Genomic DNA, 19,352 nt, shown 5'->3' on the forward strand with positions numbered 1-19,352 from the left:
AAAATAAGTAGACTGAGATCAAATGCAATCAACTTGCTCATGTTAAAGGTTGTGTTTAGCATTTTTAAACTATATTAAGAAGATACAATGCGCTGATAAGCCAACTATCATTTCAAATCTTCAGTCTGACCAAAATGAGTGGAGTCAAAATTTTCAGAACAAACTTGAGCAGTAACTTTGGCCTCTAAGTCATATAATCATCAATAAATTTGATATGAAGAATGTGTAAAATAAATTAATATTAAAGTAAACCTCAACACACATCAGATAAGGCAGTAATTGAGCTGTAAAGCAGTATGGCTTCTTCAGGCTGACATGTACTAACTAGTTAGCAGACAGCACAGGAGCCACAGGAGACTTATATGACATGACATCTTTGGTTTGAGAATTGTAGAACACCTTACGGCACGTTACCTTGATAGTTTTGGACTGTAGCCTTAGTCCATTCAGTGTACTGATAGCTCTGTCTGCATCACTAGGGTTAAGATAGTTAACAAATCCGTACCCTAAACTGTGGCCTAGAGAAAAAAAAGGAAAACAACAAAATAAAACAAAAAAACGTTGTATAGTTCAAAAAAAGTTGCAAACAAATAAATATTTAAAAACAAAACCAAATCTGAACATTGCATGCTAGTCTAAGCAAACAAACAAACAGTCTATAGCTGAACAGGGTTGGATTAAATAAAACACGTCTGGTGCAAAGCTAAATAATTTAAATTCTCTTAATAAAAACAAATTACAATGTAAAATCTTTGGGGCCGGAAAACAAAGCTTCGGGTCACACTCTTCCAATAAATACAAAGGACTTTTTTCAAAATTTCTCCAAACCTTTGGATTTTTCACTAAACTGAACCACCTCTCTTATTCAGAGGTTGCTGCCACAGCTTTCATTTTTCCTGAATTACCCTCTGCCATTTAAAACAAACATTTGTGGTGTTCTTGTTTGGCACAGCTGCTTTGGAGCGTGTCATACCTGCTACTTTGTCACGGATCAGCTTGGCAGACTCCACCTCCCCGATGCTGCAGAAGAGGCTCCGCAGCTCGTCCTGCGTCATGCTCTGAGGCAGGTAGTTCACTATCAGGTTGGTCTTGGCGTCCTTCCCCTCGTCCCCTCCCATGTGGTCTTCATATCCGTTTGACATCTCATACACCTCCTGCAGGTCAGCCAGGTGTGACAAAGAACACAAAGTAAGGTAAGCACAGAGAAGATTCAAGGCTGCAGATAATAATGTTTAACTCACTTTTAAAAACTTCATGTCTTCATGTGTTAGACTCACATGATTTAACGGTTCTGTTTTTCCCAAACAGGCAAAAGAACAGACACTACAGCAAAGCAGATTTAACTGCTGCCAGTAGACAACTGCTATTAATGTGCTGACCTCTACTCTGCCACCTTCACTGCATCACTGTCAGGGACCTAAAGATTCACGAATTACATCAAACACTATATCAAATCAGGCCTGTGCAAGCCATCTGAACTGAAGGCTGTTAAATTAAAACATTTGAGATGGGTTTATTTAACAATGCAAACAGCTGCCAATAAGAGCTGTGTCTGACTTCAAAGTAATCTATAAATGTTTTCTGCATTTTATCTGTCCAGCTGCTGGAAACATTTGCTGGTGGCTGAAGTTGGATCAGCCATGAAATGGGAACCAGTCCAGTGGTCAATCTGACAGAGATCCATTCAGGCAAAAGAAGGGCTGCGATTGTGTATTCTGGTGGGTACAATACACTGCCGGAGAGAATGAATGAGAGTCCTGTATCAACCCAGTAAACATGGGCCTGACTTGTGGAAACTGGCATGGACAGGTTTTTGTTACTCCTTGTTTCAATGCAATCTCACTTATTTTTAAATTATATTTAGCCTAGCCAAATAACAAGGCTCTGGCTACTCTTTAGTGTGAAGTGACCTTTTCCAGTCAGTCTGTAGATCTGTTTCATTCACATTAAACATAACTGCTACCATATAAAAAGAAGGAAATCTTTGTTGGCCACCTCAACACATTTAATCATACTAATAGAATTAGCTTGATCAATCACAGAACAGTGCTATTGGACTGGAAAGCAGAGAACTCTTACTCACTTTCAAGTACTTAATGTGTCCTCGACGAACTGCCATGAAGACACTTCACTGCTCCTAAGGCTGTTTGGGTACAAGGCAAAAATCCAGTAACTTCATTAACATAAAAAAAACTGTGCATAATAATGTCATTTGAACACAATCAGTCGGCTGACAAACGGCTGGAGTGCCTTTTCGATCATTTACAAAGTAGACGTACATGTAAATGTTCCAGCTAGTTCCCAAGCCAAAAGGCTTAAATGGCTTTTCCAGTTAAATGGTGCTGTTGATTTCTGTTGTTGCCTAGTCACATCACTTTCACTTGCAGATGAAGGAGTTTAGTGCTGTGCAAACCATGGCCAGGATAAAATAAGAGGGGTGTATTATTAATAATTACTCTTGCCTAATTTTTTTAGAAATCACCAAGGATTGCATTTTGTTATCTATTGCATAACCTGCAGAAGATGCAGATTGACAAGTAAACGTGCTTTGATGGTTCAGTACTTCTCTCTACTTCTGATGCGTGTCTATACTTTTAAGTAATAAGCCCCCTTTTCACTTCTAGTGGATGAAGCTCCTGTGGTTGTACTTTTGTACCGTGTCCGGTTAATATGAAGTACGAAGGTTAATCTGACTTTGGATTTACTGATGCAGTATTTTAAAAAGTAAAGAAACAGTGTGGTAAAAACAATAGCTGGTGCACATAGAACTTAAGGGTTATGATTCATACAACATCAGTTAATCCATTTCTCCAGCTGAGGAAACAAAAAGGCCGATTGATAAAAGATGATACGCAGGTTGTCCAGTCGACAATGCTCTCGCTCAATGCTAGCAATAATGTTTGACTTTAAGACTGTAACGAAACCACTTGTGTCCCAACAAACACCAGTTAATAATAATAATAATATGGTTCTCATACAGCTAATGTGAAACGTGCAGAGGCCTAGCTAGCTAGGTAGCATTAGCGTGTTAGCATATGCAAGATGCTGCAAGATCAGCACATACAGCGAGATTTTATACGCACCGGGGTGTATTTGTTTTTTTGCTCCACCACATTCAAATAAGCGAAAAGACTTGCACTACATAAACAGAGAACGTTATTCTGCAGGGTCCTGTTCGCTAGCTAGTTGAAACAAAGCACCGTGGCCTTATTTTGAAGAGCGCCGGATCGACGCATTTCTGTCCTCGCGCCCAAACCCCAGCGGCCTGCTAAAGGCCCCGGATGCTAACGTTAGCCACCGCCGGCTAACTGTGGCTCCCCGGACCGCAAAAAGCAGCATGGCACTCGCTTAGAAACCCCGTGACGTCAAATTATGTGACTCAGACGCTTAAGCACGCCTTCGTCCCAACCCCAGGACTTACCAGCGTGCTAGGGTGTAGTTGCTATCCCTGCTTCGTTCCTCTATTTCCCCCTAAGCGACTTCTACGTCCCTCCAAGTCGAGCTCGCGCTGTGGAAAACCCGAGGAAGGGGCGACGTGATGAGGTCCACCACACCCACTCGCGTCCACCCAGCCACGCCCCCCCGCAGAGGCGACAGCGTGGTCGACACACGCGATGCTGGTGAACACTAAAATCGACTCAAAATGCAAGTTCAGATGATTCCCCACATCTGAGTGGAGATAATAAATATCACTTATATCTTTATTTAGTGCGATTTAATCATCAGGAAAAAAAAAAACATTTTCATGTGTCTTGTGCTTTATTTTGCAACTGGGCGTTCATAGTGACTCCACAATCTACAGCAGTATTCAAAACATTCAGATGACGGTGAATATGTTTATAAGTCGAAAGCAGTGCGATCATGTGTACAGCTCGAGTATGGGAGTTTGTTGAGCTTTCAGAAATCATTTCTTCCCACTTTAATACAAACAAAAGTGCTAATGTGACACCAAGAAAAGAACAGCTCAATGTAAAGACCCACAACAAACCACAATATTACAATGATCTGTTTAAGGTTATAGTTATGAATCAGGTCCAAATACTTTGAGACAAATGAGGTAGCACCATCAGCTGTCTCCCATGAGAATCATACTGCAGACTAAATGGTGTACTAGGTACAAGTAATACACAGTTTTTTGTAATTTATTAAAGTATTCATTGTGTTAAAAGTATCTAGTGCAAAGTAGAGTGTTGTCCCTTTGATTACAGCATGTTTATTTTACGGTCAGGGTTCGATAGTGAATATAGGATGGATTCCTCATCAGCTGTATCACAATAAGAACCAAAGTAACCTGTGTAATAAAATAAAAGAAAGGAGAAGAGAGGTTCAGTTAATGACCTGTTTATACAATGTGTGAAGCCTGTAATATATTATATCATTCAGGCAGTACCTCCACCAGAAGAACCAGTGGAAGTCCCCAAATGATTAACATCAGAGCAAAATGTACAGACATCTCCAGCTTCTTCTGACAACCCTGAGAGAGAGACGCAAATAAAAAACACATGCCGAGAACCATCTATGAGACGTCAGGGCAGTTTGTTTCAGAGAATGCATCTACCTCTGTGTAGAGCTGCCATGGCTGGTGCACGGTGCCATTGCAGGAGGGGAAAGTAGTGTTGCAGCAGCTGAGAGGCACCTGCAGGCCTCCGGCATCCTTAAACCACGTGGTTTCTAGCCAGTCTCTGTAGCCATGGACTCCGCAGCACTGAAACTAGGACAAACACAAAGAATGGAGACACAGTCGCATCAATTTTGGGCCATCGAGGCGACCATGCAATGAACGCTGCATATGTTGAAGTAGTTGAACTCACCTTCTCTTGTGCGGAATCCACAGCTCGAGAGTTTGGGTCCTGGCTGCTGCCAGTGTAATTCAGAAAGACTCCAGGGAGGGGAGCCATCTCTGCGTCCAGCTACACACAACAATAGAGGCCCCAAGAACGTGTACACACAGTCAAAATACTGGAATAATCAGTGAGGTAACAGTATAATAATTCTTATTGCAACTTTATACCTCTGTGGTACGGTAATAGGCCAACGCAGAAGATGTACTTTCCAGACAGAAGACCATGAATAGAAGGTAAACAAACTACAAAATAAAGTATTATCAGGTCCAGTCTAAACACAGATAAACAGACAGAGACCTACATTCACACAAACACGCTCCTCACCAGTCCCTGCATGAAGGTGGAATCCTTGAAGCTCAGGCAGGAGCCAAAGCTCCCACTCACCAACAGCAACGCAGCGCTGGCAAGTGCAAGACTACACGACAGAGTGATGTAGGAATCAGAGAAGAATAACCTGCTGTGTTTGTACGTCATGAGCAGGTAGACCCCGCTCAGGCCCACCAGTATGCCCAGCACCTGGCACACAAAACCACCGTCAGCTGGACCCGTATGAGCCGACTATAAACACATTCATTCCTCAAACTGAATACTAAACATACATAACTGTTGTATTAACACAGTATTGATTTCCATCATATGATTCAATAATAGGCTGCACGAATAAATAATAAATACAAGCAAAACACAAGCAACATTTGACTTTGTGTCCTGTTCTTCACTTCCTCTATTTACAAAACGTGGCGTGGTGTCAGGTGACAGTGATAAATGCACATGACCGAACATAAAAGACTCCGAATTCACACATTTAAAACAGACGGTGCAAATAATTCCATACTGTATAAGTGGTATCTTCACAAACGCAATCACCGGCTCCTGACCTACCCAGAGAAGCTGACACACCAGCTGAAGCGCTGTTTTCAGACCTTTTCGTCCCTCGCACATTTTCGGGCTGAAGGCGGGTCACGCGCCGTGGACGTGCGTAAACGTCGACGCGGATCAATTACGGCGTTTAATCAAGTAAAGTGCGACGTGCCCGCGGAAGGTTTGGAGCGGCGCGCGCCGTTGCGGCGCCGTAGACCAGTCTTCGTCCGCGATCACCGGATCCGCAAAAGAACGCGGAAACTTCTTTGAAGCAACAATGCGGCGCAATAAACTCATTAAACAAAGGTGTTTTTCTGCGGAGCAGGTGACCGTGACCGCATGTGTTCGTTGTATGTCTGGAAGCCTGTGCAGGACGTGCACTGTTTATCGACGACTGCAATTAGTTTTACCGAAAAGAAAAACTTTTCCTCGCGTTGTTGGATGCGTTTGTGCGACGGTGACGGTGATGGTTTTGGAATTAAGAATTAGATTAACACCGCCCTCTTGTGAGTTTAAATTAGAAAACAACAAGCTCACGAGTAAAAACTGTGAATTTGTGGCAAGGGAGCTGAAAAAAATATATGTTTTTTTAATTAACTCCATTTGCAGTATAGTTGTTTCAGCACAATCTAAATAAACAAGAACAATTTGATGTTACAGTAATTAAGCACTAAAAACATCAAACCCTGTAATTGATGTCTCAGAATCAGACCTCTAGCCGCAAATGTCAAGCACATTATGAAAGACAAAGGCCAGAGGTCACTTAGTTCTTAGGATGTTTGCTCTTGATTATTAGATGATTTGCACTAATGTTTGAGGTCTTCATTGCAAACAGCTGAAAGTTTTGTGGTGCAGTTTGTGTTTGTCAAGGTTGGTTTCAGCTTTGAGTTCAGTGTCTGTGTCAGAGTTTGTTCCTCTTCAGCAGCTGCAGTTGGTTTCTGCTGTAACAGCTCAGTGTCTCTGACTGAGGAGGTTTTTGTACGGCGCTAAATCACTGTGTGAACACTCCACCACTATGAAGACTCTGACAGTAATAAACTGCAGCATCTTCAGCCTGAACTCCTCTGATGGTCAAAGTGAAGTCAGAGCCGCTTCCACTGCCACTAAACCGACCTGGTGTCCCTGAATGCAGCTTTTTTACAAAATAGATCAGGAGCTTTGGGCTCTGTCCAGGTTTCTGTTGGTACCAGAACATACCCTCATCACCATCACTCCACCTATAAACAGCTGGGTTGGTTTTACAGGTGAGCGTCACAGTGGATCCTGCAGTGAACGTCTCCACTGGAGGCTGAGTCACCGTCACCTGACCACTGCATCCTGCAGACAAAAAGCAACCATTGATTTATCAGCAGAAATCAAGGAGAGAAAAAGCAGCACATGATGTTTGAAGCCTTGCTGAGTGAGTGAACCTGTAAAGCAGCAGCAGAGCAGCGTCCAGATGAGGATGGTGATGAGAGTCATGCTGCTTGTGCTTCCTGCTGTGTTGACTGACACATGTGAGTCCTGCAGTGTTGAACTCACACCACTATAAACCTTGTGAGTTCACTGGAGGATCAGCTGATGATGCAAAGCCTCCTCTATGGAAATGACTGGTCTGCTCTCAACACACGCAACACAAGGCGGGAAACAGCAGCAGGACAAACTGCTGGATTAATGGCATTTAGAAGAGTCTTTTTTTGTTTATAGTTTTCTTCACAGACTCTTATTTGCAGCACAGACATTTTTCATAAAATAACTATTTTTCGACTGTGCTTCTTTTTTGCCACAGTAGTTGAACACAGCAGTTTGTTCACCATTTATTTATTTATTTTATATGTAACGAAAAGGAAGTGAAAGAGACAGATGACAAAGGTTTTAACTGCTTTAAGTAAATGAGTCACACCTTCTTTTCAGTCAAACCCTGGAGACCAAGTAAAGCTGCATGGTAGAAACTGCCTGAAGGGATGTTTCTGTTTTATTTATATCAGGGTTGTGTTCACTGGACCGTTCTTCCTCATCACAATCTAGTCGTCGACCTTCTGCACCTGCAGCAGGTTGTTTGAAGCAAAGCTCTAACTCACGTCACCATGGCGAGAAATACCATAAAAAATTTGCAATGTCTTCAAAGTAAAGAGTGCAGTGAAAATGAGCTGTGAGGAGGTTCATGTTTTCTAAATCAACACATTCTAAAAAGGCAAACTCACGCCTGTTCTGGTAGAAAAGTAGAAAAAGCTCACAAAATGTTGAATCTTATGCAAATGTTGATTCCGTTCTTTCTAGACTCCACTAATCAGCAGCATGGAGGCCCCTGCTGGCCCAGCTCTGCTCCGTTCCTGTATCACATCAGAGGTCACAGTAGTAACAAGGCTTTATACTGCCCCCTTGTGGCAAAAACAACAAAGTAAATCCATCATCCACACTTGTTTATTTAAGGCCACCTTTAATAATAATTTATGTGGATGTGTTTCAATGCCAGAATTTGTTGGTTTCATGATGAACAACAACACATTTCAAACCTCTCATCTCACACACACACTCTGACTGGAATGTGTTCTGGTCCAGAGCCTCAGGGTGGAGTCCAGCCTGCTCAGCATCTGTGTCAACCTGCTTAGTACCATCTCATAAGCTATAAGACATTACCAATACACAATATACAAAAACGACTTCCTCCAGTTTAACACATGGACTATTTCACACAGTATTTGTGTTGTACTAGCACCAACACACCAACAGTCAGGCATCTACTGCAGAACATACACACAGAGAATATTAAGACAAAACATCCCGCTGAGAGAAATGTGGATCTTTGGTTCAACGCCTGAGTTTTCTGAAAGAGTGTTTGCAGAGAGTTTGATAGAAAACATAGAAAACGTGAACGACAGAAGATCTAGACCTGTCCACCCATCGCTGGAGAATATTGGTGAAACTAGGCCAACTAGGCCCCTGGTTCACGTGTTACCATAGCAACCACAGACAACAGATCAAATGTGCCGTGTCATGATTAGCTGATGTCTGTACAGAAGAGGCCACAAATAGAACAGACATGGTCGTCTGTTACTGTGACAAAATAAATATGGCGTCAGTAGAGGCGTGCTGTGTGGAGTGTGGAGTCGTTCAACTCTAACGCGCTGCAATGGTGACCTTAGAGACAGAGATTCAGCGGTTGCTCTTCATGGCCTCTTTAGCAGCGAGGATGAGGGGAGTGAGGCTGGACAGAGGTTTGGCCAGCTTCAGGAACGGATGCTACAGACACACAGAAATACACCATCAACCGCTGCCAACGTAGAGTCAGGTATTAATGACTCTGAGAAATATATGGACACATTCAGGTAATATTAGAGTCTGGCTCTGGGTTGGAGCGGGTGAATGAAAGCGTTAGCAGTGGTGAGAGCAGCTCTGCTCTATGGGTTAGAGACAGCAGCAGTGAGGAGGAGACAAGAGGCAGAGATGGAGGCAGCAGAGATGAAGATGCTGAGGTTCTCCTTAGGAGGAGGTTGGACAGAATCAGGAACCAGCTCATCAGAGGGACGGCTCACGTTGCTGCGTTAGCAACAAAGTCAGAGAGGCCAAACTGAGATGGTTTGGACATGTGCAGAGAAGGGATGGTGAATATACAGTATTGGTGGAAGAATGTTGGAGATGGAGCTGCCAGGCAAGAGGACGACCATGGAGGAGATGGATGTGCTGACAGAGGACATGAGGTTGGATGGTGAGAGTGGAGAAGATGTCCAGGATAGAGATGGATGGAGAAGGATGATTCGCTGTGGGGACCCCAGATGGGAAAAGCCCAAAGAGAAGTAGATTAGAGTCTCGCTATACCTGCAGCAGTTCTCGGCCCGATTCTTGTTTCTCCACGTCCATTTCCAGACAACGGGACAAGAAGGACCTGAAGACGGGAGACAGCTTCTCTGGACTCTGGAGCTCAGGAGTCCCGTTGGTGGCGATTAAATACAGAGCCTGAACACAGCACAACAGTTTATCATCAGCATGTTTGCACAGTCACACAAACATACAGACAAGACTATACATTAAAAGTTTAACCACATGATGGTGGTAGAGTAAAAGTCACGGATTAGTTTTTGCCGCCTGATCAAATGTGCCTGTGTGATTCATCTCCTGTGTCGCCTGCTCCATCACATTCCTTCTTGCTGGACATGAAAACTTTTGCAACTCCTCAGGAACGCACGGTTTGGGTACGAGCAGGTGCCACAAAGGAAGATGATATTTGGCTAGGCCCGGATGGCAACACCAGCCAACACCAGCAGAAGGTAAAAAGTACTGTTTGGTAACAGGCGATATGTGGTCAAAATGGGTGGAGGCATTTCCAGCTAAACATGCTAACAGCCATGCAGTCACCTAGGAGCTTTAGACAGAAAAAATGCCCAGATGGGAAAAACCTGCTAAAATCAGTAGTGACAATGGCTCACATGTTGCAAATCAGGCTTTAGAGGAAGTAGGAAAATTCCTGAACATTGACATTAGGAAGCATTGTTCTTATCGTCCTCAGAGTGGAAGAGCAGTGGAACGCAAGAATGGCACTCTATAAAAACAAACTGCCTAATGCTGCTCAGAGACTGGCCTTAAATGGACCCAGGCTCTTCCCATTGTGCTCTCATATATGAGGATGAGGAGGAGCGCGAGAACAAATCTTAGCCATATGAGATCTTGTTTTGCCAACCTCCTATGATGGGACCGAAACCAGAGTGTTGCCACCCACAGTCATATGTGAAGATGCCATGTTACAGTACTGTAAAAACGTATCCTCTGTTCTCTCTCAAATCACTCCGCAGGTAAAGGCAGCCCTCCCTAAGCAGGCGGAGGGACCCCTCCACAGCCTCCAACCAGAGACTGGGTGATCGTGAAGGAACATCGCAGGAACCACTGGAACTCCAGGAGCGGCGAGGCCCATTCCAGGTGCTGCTGACCACCCACACGGCCCTGAAGGTGGAACAACGAGCAGGAAGGTTCTGGAGCCAATAGACGACCAGATCAACCAGCAGTGACACTCTTGTAAACGAGAGGCAGCGTTGAGCGTCCAGCTGAGGTGTGAGCCAAGCGCCGCCTGAAGCTGCATCGGTGAATCACACTTTAAACTATACACACGTTGATGAGGAAACACATACACGAGCAGCCTGGAGTCGCCACGATGGACGACGTGTAGACTCTTTGCATCACCACATCACAGGAGTGACAGTGACTCAGGCCACATTGGGAAACGGTGATAACAAATCCCAAGTGTCTCTGTTGTCAGCTGATCACGACCCTAAAAGACTCCGACTTGTGTCAAATGAATAGAACTGAAACCTGGGGTTGCAGGTAAACTTGTAACATCGCACATATGCTCACAGGCGATAACACCAACACCTGAGGTGGATTGAGTTGGCAAACCTGATTGAAGGAAAAAGAACACACCCACACAACCATCATCTATATCTTTTGCCATTGTACAATAAAAGCAATTATTGCGCTTATATCTGTTATATGTGTTCGAAGTCCAGGGGTTTACTTTGTAAAATGGAGGTTGGTCTCCTTTATGAAAGAAGGCAGGAAATCTGTCCATGGTGCCATTGGCTAGCAGGTCTGGGTGGGGCTTCTCTTATGATGTATTTCCTCCTGTGGTATATAGTCATACTGCCTGCTCTAGAACTGCCAGCTTCTACAGCGACCAACAAAACCGCCCGAGCCCTAAGGGACCTTGAATGTGGATGGATGGAGCATCCTGATCCTCCACATCCATTTGCTACCAACATGTGGTGGAGGTACAGTATGCTAACTACACACCGGTGAAAGGAAACAAACATAATACAAGGATGTAGGTCCTACCAGGAATTTCAAAACTTTTAATGATCATTGGCGGGTGTTCGTGTCCCAGCACATTTTAAACTGTTCCATTGCTACCTAGGTAATGGAAAGGTGAATGTGGGGACTTTCCCTCCACAGAAGTGTATCCCCTTGTCCCATGATCTTTGACCCTGACTGTGACCAGTATCTGTAACAATAGATCAAATGGCAAGACAGTATTCTGCATGGTAGCTTCAGCAGTGGCTCCCTGACCAGCTACTGTAGGTACGAGCAGCCCTCAGAATGTACAACAGCCAGAACCATCTGAGCAGCACAGGGTTTTGAGAGGGAGTTTGTACTTTCACGCATCCACCTCATGTGTGTCACCGTTTTGTCATGTCCCATCAAAGGAGGTCAGATAAGACCAAGTATTGTGATGGTGTCCAATTAAAAACACAAAAGCAGCTAAAATACGTAGCTCAAATATCACTCAGATAAGATCCTGTTATAAACATTCAGAATTAGCACCAGGACGTGCAGGTGCACTTCCCATTCCAGATGTTCATTGGCTGTGTGGTTCATCACTGTACTTTTATCTTCCACCTAATTGGCGGGGTGTGTGCAGCCCAGTATCAGTACGGGATGAGACCTACATCATCTCAGCCCAGGACATGCCTCACATCAGACAGAAGCGTGACCAGGATGGCCCCTTCCAACCACACGACGGTGTCTGGGTTCTGACGTCCTGACGTCTAACTAATTCAAATCTAAGGATAACTAATGAATTTGGAATGTTCAGTTTTAGAGCTTTGAGAAACGCCAGACTTCTCAGAGGATTAGAGATGTTCGTCTTGCCTTAGTTTGGAGCTGTAGCCGCTGTGCAGCGTCTCTCGTTACCGGTTGGTTGAGCAGGCGTGCCCTCTCTGGTCCAGGTGCCACGGCCTCTGGGCCAGGAATCGTCGCCCGGTGATGATGACGGCTCGGGTTCAGCAGAGTAACAGTCGGCCAGGCTGGACTTTCAAGGTGTTTCAAAGCGTCAGCGCTGTTTAAACTGGCCCAAAAAAAGGCTGGAATCTAATTTAATTAGTTCGATCAAAATTAGAGAGTCAATTAATGACTGGTTGTGATAGTTTCAGTTTCGCTGAGTTTCTTGATGACTTTCTAACGTTACAAAAATCGTTGTTCGTTCGTGTTTCTAAGTTTACTTTGGTTTACAAAATTTAAGAACAAAGGAAAATTAAAGAAATGAAATGCGACGCAAAAAGAGAAGGTGAAAGAAGTTTGAAGATAGAGGGAAATCCGATTCGCCTAGGGTGTCACTGGTTTAAATACCTCTGGGGCAGTGGTCACTGCAGGGCGGAGAAATGACTTCAACCAGTGGTGAAGAGTTCCACCTCTTCAGATCAGGAATCAAACTATTTGGTTTGGACTGCTCCTAAATCTGGAATAACTAAGCTTTCCTCTTTTCATCAAGCTCAAAGTTCCATCACACCATAACACATAAACATGTAATGATCACTTTGACACTCAAATGAGCAGAGAAGTCAGAATGGTTAAACAGCAATATTAAATGCATAGAATATTAAGGTCTTATATGTGGTCCCTTAAAACGCTGTAACAAATGAAATGTTATTCATGATGACTGGTCTTGTCTTATGCAACACCCAGTAAACACTAAAACATACACGAATAATAAATGCAAGCAAAATCAAATTATAAATGACCTAATCTGGACATTACTTATTAAACAATTGTAACACTTAAAAATGTGATACAATAATGAGGATACTGAGTTGTAGCTGGTGGAAATAATCCATGTGTATGTTGCACAGATTAAAAGAAGTATAGAAGGTGAGTATCTGTAGTTCAACTTTGTGCCTTCACACAAAGGAAAGCGTGGTAATAAGTTGAAGTCTCTTTGTAACTTTAGGAATTTCCTGGCAAATCTGTAGATCAGGCATTAAACATCACACAGAAACCAATCCAATATCAAATAAAAACATTTTGTCCACAGAATACAATGGCATCTGTTTCTTGACAGTTGAAGGTTCTGCTACATCTGAACCAGAACTTGTGTCCAAATGAAGAGTTTTCCTTTTTATTGCTTCACATTCCTGGTTTACGATCCAGATCTCCTGGACGAGTGGGAGAGTCCATGGAGTGAGTCTTGGTAGAGAAATTATGAGACAGGTCTTGGTCTGGTTAGTGATAAGGCAGAGGAGGACCCTGGTGAGATTTAGGTTGTGTCACCTAAAAGTATCCATGGTCTTTTGATGTGCACTTAACCATATGTGTGTTGTTTATGTTAAACTCACAGTTCTGTCGTGCGAGCAAACAGTGTCCTGTGGAATAGACAGGAACTGTGTGTATTCTTATCTTCTCGTGAATCGCAGCTTTGTCTCTGTGGAAGGGAGTGAAGCTCACACGTTGTGTTAAGTTACCTAGGTCCAGACGTGGATTGCTACACCAGCCTCTAGCAGCAAATCAAGCACATTATGAAGGACAAAGGTCAGAGGTCAAAGGCACTCAGTTCTTATGCTATTTGTTTTTAGGTGATTATTACACTAATGTTTTAGGTTTTCATTGAAAACATTGTAAATTTAACTAGAAACACAAATTTGTGGTACAATTAAAGATAATATTCCTGTTTGTGTTTTTAAATGGCACAATGACTACAAGTTGGTGTTTGTTGAGGTTAGTTTAAGGTCTGAGTTCAGTGTCTGTGTCAGAGTTTGTTCCTCTTCAGCAGCTGCAGTTGGTTCCTGCTGTAACAGCTCAGTGTCTCTGACTGAGGAGGTTTTTGTACGGCGCTAAATCACTGTGTGAACACTGGCCCAGTATGGAAACTCTGACAGTAATAAACTGCAGCATCTTCAGCCTGAGCTCCTCTGATGGTCAAAGTGAAGTCAGAGCCGCTTCCACTGCCACTAAACCGATCTGGAGTCCCTGACTCTAGATTATTCACTAAATAGATCAGGAGCTTTGGGCTCTGACCAGGTTTCTGTTGGTACCAGTGTAGCCCCTCATTACCACGACTCCACTTAGAAACAGCTGGGTTGGTTTTGCAGGTGAGCGTCACAGTGGATCCTGCAGTGAACGTCTCCACTGGAGGCTGAGTCACCGTCACCTGACCACTGCATCCTGCAGACAAAAAGCAACCATTGATTTATCAGCAGAAATCAAGGAGAGAAAAAGCAGCACATCATGTTTGAAGCCTTGCTGAGTGAGTGAACCTGTAAAGCAGCAGCAGAGCAGCGTCCAGATGAGGATGGTGATGAGAGTCATGCTGCTTGTGCTTCCTGCTGTGTTGACTGACACATGTGAGTCCTGCAGTGTTGAACTCACACCACTATAAACCTTGTGAGTTCACTGGAGGATCAGCTGATGATGCAAAGCCTCCTCTATGGAAATGACTGGTCTGCTCTCAACACACGCAACACAAGGCGGGAAACAGCATCAGGACAAACTGCTGGATTCCTCACATTTAATATTTTAATGCAACAGAGGAAAAAAATTTTTGAAGCTGAACTTGTGTTTTTTTCATTTGCATCAATTGGATCAAAGTTTTATCTCTGTGGTTTGTGGAACATGCTTTTCTGTTGTTTAAAATAATCCATGTTTATTAATTTGCATTAATATTGTTTAAATTACATGTTAACTCAGAATAATTATCAGGTTCCATGAGTTTTATGAGTCTGATGATACATAAAGTAAAATTGAAGCAAATGAAGCAACAACTGAGTGTTGTTGACAGTGCAGGAGGTTTTTGTACGACCACTTCATGACTTTGTATCACTGTGGTTCACGTTTGGTGGAGGAACCAAACTCATCGATTTCTGTAAGTACCAGAATTTTCTAATTTATACAACAAAATCATTTTACAATGATTGCATTTTTCAAAGCTTGAAATTTTTAAGACAGATTGTTTTCTGTGAACAATATTTTATTCATTGAGCTGTCATTGTGTTGACTTCTGGGAAAACATTTACAAAAAGTCATTTTAGATCTATTCATGCTAAAATTGAAAAAAAAACATTTATTGGATGTTTGACATTCTATATTAAGCTATTTATGATCTTTGATTTTAAATTAATTTAAGGAAAGAATGTTAACATATTTCTTGTTAGATAATTAACACTTCTATTTGTCATTTTCGATGAAATCTTCTCACTTTCACAAAATTATTTGACACTGATTTAGAATATAATAATATTCTATATAATTATAATAAATTAACGTTTTTATGTAATGATACTTTGACTTTATTTATTCTAATATTAAGAAAAGGAAGTGAAACAACCAGATGTTAAAATGTCCGTTCAACGTTCCTCATCTTCTCATAGTTATTTAGCATAAAGTCCAGATGATATCATTTGTAAATGATGAACACGTTCCGTCCTATCTCTAAGGCTGAGTGACTGTTGACCTCTGTGCTGCGTCCTAAGCGTGTGCTGCTCAGCTGTCTGTCCTACACTGGACCTCAACCTGCTCCTTGTGTGTCTCTGCTCTCTCCTCCAGCTGGTCCCGTGGTCAGACCCTCCGTCTCTCTGCTTCCTCCGTCCTCTGAGCAGCTCTCTGGGGGCTCGGCCACGCTGGCCTGTCTGCTGAGCGGCTACTCTCCTCAGGGAGCCGTGGTGAGCTGGGAGGTGGACGGTAGCGAGGTGACAGAGGGCGTCCAGAGCAGCTCAGAGGAGGAGAAGAACGGACGCTTCAGCAGCAGCAGCACCCTGACCCTGAGCCAGGAGCTGTGGAACAAGAGAACCCTGTACACCTGCAAGGTCCTCCATCACGACCACAGTCAGGTCCAGGTCTTCCACAAGAGCCAGTGTCAGGACTAGAGGAGCTGTGTGTGGGAGAAGAGGAACAGACCTGCTGCTCTGAGCGACATGAGTTTAATGGAGTGAAAGGAAAGCTTCATGTGAGAAACGTGTGGAGCTCCATGAATGTGTGTCTGCTTAATGAGTGACCTGATGATTCATGACTTTGACAATAAAGTTTGCTCTCATATGAAACACGATGATGTGTTGTCATCTTTTACAAATTACAAAAAACAATACTACATTTTTAATAAAATTTAGAAGCTTGTTTATGAATGGATGAATAATGTATTGAGGCACAATGTGTCTGTTTAGCTGGGGTTAAAAAAACAACTGAAATGAACCTATTGAATCATACATTATATACATTTTTGTTTTATATAATATATGAATCTTTGTTTTGTGTTTGTTGAGGTTAGTTTCAGCTCTGAGGTCAGTGTCTGTGTCTCTGACTGAGGAGGTTTTTGTACGGCGCTAAATCACTGTGTAAACACATCATCATCATCATCATCATGGTAACTCTTACAGTAATAAACTGCAGCATCTTCAGCCTGAACTCCTCTGATGGTCAAAGTGAAGTCAGAGCCGCTTCCACTGCCGCTAAACCGATCTGGTGTCCCTGACTGTAAGGTTTTCACATATTTTATCAGGAGCTTCGGGTTCTGTCCAGGTTTCTGTTGGTACCAGAACAAACCCTCATCACCATCATCATAACTGACAACATCTGTGTTGGTTTTACAGGTGAGCGTTGTTATGGGAAAAATTGTCTCTTCCTTATTTCTATGCATTTCTATGCAGTTATTATACGAGTTATGACTTATGTTCTGCAATTAATATCTTATGTTTTGTCTTACTGTATGCATTTGACATTTCACCTAGATTGTTCAATGGTCGTCTCTGCCTGATAGACTCTCAACTCTAGCTCCCAAACCCAAGGTCGGGGAGTTGTGTCTCTGTCTGTTGAGACTTGGTGCTCCTTTCTCACAGATAGTTGGACGTCAGCGATGCAGGTGTGAGAAAGTAAAAATCTTCACACACACTGCGACAGGGAGGAGATGGTGCATGTAATTTGATTGGGTTAGAAAGACATTCCACCCTAGTCGGACAGAGAAGCTAAAAGGCAGAAGCAACTTGAGGATCGTGGGCTCTTTGCATCACACCTTCGTGGTGTGTGCACTGATCTCCCCAGCTGGTTTTTGGTTTGTTGATGTGCACGATCAACATCCATGCTTTTTATTTGCTTTCCCCATTATTTTTATTTTCTTTATTATTTCAATAAATCGCACAAAAGGACAACTCTCTCTCATCTACTTCTTTATGGAAAATTTCCACCACAGAAATTGGCGTTGTCGGCAGGATCCCGCGGCAGGTCGTCTGGACGGTGTGACCAGGGACGATAGTCCTGAGGACTAGGGTCGCTCAGCCTCCAAACCTCTACAGACATTCAGAGCTGGGAGGACTGCTCACCCGTCTGGATCGCCTCTGACGAGATCCACGAACTCAGATTCAAACTCAAATCCTAATTTGGCTCGGCTCGGTGAGAGAGATTCCTTTTGATTCGGGAAAAAACAAAAAGATTGGAACTTTTATTTTTAATTTAGCTGAAACATTTCAATTGGTTGAAAAAAAAAGAAAAAGAAAAGAAATCTTCTATTTGGTTGAAACACTAAATTTGATTAGGAAAATTAATTAGATCGAGAAAAAAAATCCCAATATTACATGTTCTTAATTAGGTGAAAGTCTGCTCTGGGTGGTCGAGACGTCGGTTGCTAAGGGTTGGCTCGTGGAACCGAGCTTCCGTCTGTACTGAGGATACAGACATGTTTTTTTGATCTGTGCGTGGTCCACACATGGGGGACTGAGTATAAAAGACGGCTTCTGAAAGAGGGAGCGCGTTTGCAGAGTGAAGTATTTTCAAGATACGAGGGACCCGGGCCTAGAGGGGCCTAACGTTGAGGAAATACTTCGGGAAAGGCTCTGTCGCCAGATCAGGTTGGTTCCCTTTTTACGGAGACGTCCGATAAAAAGGCATTTTGGGAAGGTTCCGGCCGGAACACAAAAAAATCTAAGGCAGGAAACCGCCGGACTCTGAAAGACGGGTTCGGGGCAATTTGAGTCTACACCACCAGACAGCAACCGTACAAAACTAAAGGTAATTAAAAGTAAAAAGTAAATATGGTTATTAGTGCGTTTCATGTTTCCATGAGTGGGAAACTGGTTATGGGTTCAAAAGGAGAATCGCTTTGTGTAAGGACATATGCACCTTAAAAGAAAAATTAGAGACAAAAGAAAATACTTGAAAAAGGAAAACTATCAAAACTAAAGCCCTAAAAGAAACAAAAGATGAAAGTAACGGAAAAAAAAGGAGATAACAACTCTGGGGAAGAATTGTTTGCACTCTGCCACACACACACACCACACACACACACCACACACACACATATCATGCCAAGAGCAAATGCTCCCATTGTTTCTGCTCTCTATTCTAATGCAGAACTGAGCGGGATGAGGGTAAATCCGGATCTGGACTCCTTTCCCACCATCAGCAGAAGAACCGAAGGAGAAGAAGCGCCAACCAACAACCAGAACAGGGTGGAAGCTCTGACACCACAGCAGCTGGAGGACACAGACCACAGCATGGACGCCTCACAGACTCCCACAACGTCTGCAGCCATCACGTTCTGGGCTCATCAGATGAACCAGCTACTACAAGGCCTGCACCAGCATGAAAGGACTGTGTCTGAAGCTTCTGAAGCCGTGAAAGTGTCATACACGCGTGTGTGTCTGACAGACACCTGCTTATGACAATCAGCAAAGGAAAACAAGGACAGAGCAACAGCAGAGAAGACGTGCTCTGACACAGACACTGGTTGAAACAACAGGAGAGGCTTCAGACGTGATCGGCCCAATAGAGCTGCATCTGAGGATCCAGGAAAGGTCTGTCATCGAGGAACAACTGTCCCATCGAAAGGCTTCACCCACTGGTGCTCACATCAGACTGATGGTTGGGGAAGGAGGAAGGTGACGGTTCCTTTTCACGTGACGTACAAGACGGTACCGCAAACACACA

General features: G+C 43.3%; 3 protein-coding genes and 2 gene segments (V, D, J or C); 2 read left to right on the forward strand and 3 right to left on the reverse strand.

Annotated features, from left to right (window-relative positions):
* LOC114848976 (ELAV-like protein 1) overlaps positions 1-3,578 on the reverse strand; it is a 5,709-nt gene extending 2,131 nt beyond the window's left edge. For 2 of the 6 annotated variants that reach the window (XM_029139951.3, XM_029139949.3), the window contains exons 1-4: positions 3,422-3,577; positions 2,084-2,143; positions 974-1,154; positions 415-518 (exon numbers count right to left, since the gene is read on the reverse strand). In XM_029139951.3, coding sequence (XP_028995784.1) covers positions 415-518; positions 974-1,154; positions 2,084-2,119 — 321 coding nt within the window. In that variant the 5' untranslated portion in view covers positions 2,120-2,143; positions 3,422-3,577. Of the gene's footprint in view, positions 1-414; positions 519-973; positions 1,166-2,082; positions 2,144-3,083; positions 3,299-3,421 lie in introns of those variants that run through there. The other 4 variants (XM_055505423.1, XM_055505421.1, XM_055505422.1 and 1 more) reach the window with 4 other exon arrangements.
* LOC121201975 (Ig kappa chain V-III region MOPC 63-like) overlaps positions 1-7,312 on the reverse strand; it is a 26,968-nt gene extending 19,656 nt beyond the window's left edge. The window contains 2 exon segments of the V gene segment in view: positions 6,708-7,022; positions 7,115-7,312. Of these exon segments, the coding sequence occupies positions 6,708-7,022; positions 7,115-7,166 (367 nt within the window).
* Positions 1-16,480, forward strand: part of LOC114848981 (Ig kappa chain V-III region MOPC 63-like) — a 26,785-nt gene extending 10,305 nt beyond the window's left edge. The window contains 2 exon segments of the V gene segment in view: positions 15,266-15,303; positions 15,984-16,480. Coding sequence covers positions 15,266-15,303; positions 15,984-16,303 — 358 coding nt within the window.
* Positions 1-19,352, forward strand: part of LOC114848749 (immunoglobulin lambda-1 light chain-like) — a 72,611-nt gene that overhangs the window by 30,083 nt on the left and 23,176 nt on the right. The gene's annotated exons all lie outside the window — the stretch shown is intronic.
* On the reverse strand, positions 3,729-6,316 carry LOC114848978 (tetraspanin-3-like). Its single transcript, XM_029139953.3, has 7 exons — positions 5,727-6,316; positions 5,169-5,360; positions 5,012-5,086; positions 4,812-4,910; positions 4,559-4,711; positions 4,391-4,474; positions 3,729-4,291 (listed from the first exon to the last, which is right to left on the reverse strand). Exons 1-7 carry the CDS (start codon positions 5,784-5,786, stop codon positions 4,214-4,216), a joined length of 741 nt encoding a protein of 246 aa, XP_028995786.1. The 5' UTR covers positions 5,787-6,316; the 3' UTR covers positions 3,729-4,213.

This window comes from Betta splendens, chromosome 22 (assembly GCF_900634795.4).
Source record: "Betta splendens chromosome 22, fBetSpl5.4, whole genome shotgun sequence".
Classification (NCBI taxonomy): domain Eukaryota; kingdom Metazoa; phylum Chordata; class Actinopteri; order Anabantiformes; family Osphronemidae; genus Betta; species Betta splendens.

Coding starts and splice junctions, on each gene's coding strand:
- LOC114848978 (XM_029139953.3), bottom strand. CDS start 5,786: ATGTGCGAGGGACGAAAAGGTCTGAAAACAGCGCTTCAGCTGGTGTGT. Junction 4,712..4,811: donor TGGATTCCGCACAAGAGAAG/GTGAGTTCAACT, acceptor TGTTTGTCCTAG/TTTCAGTGCTGCGGAGTCCA. Junction 4,475..4,558: donor CATGGCAGCTCTACACAGAG/GTAGATGCATTC, acceptor TCTCTCTCTCAG/GGTTGTCAGAAGAAGCTGGA.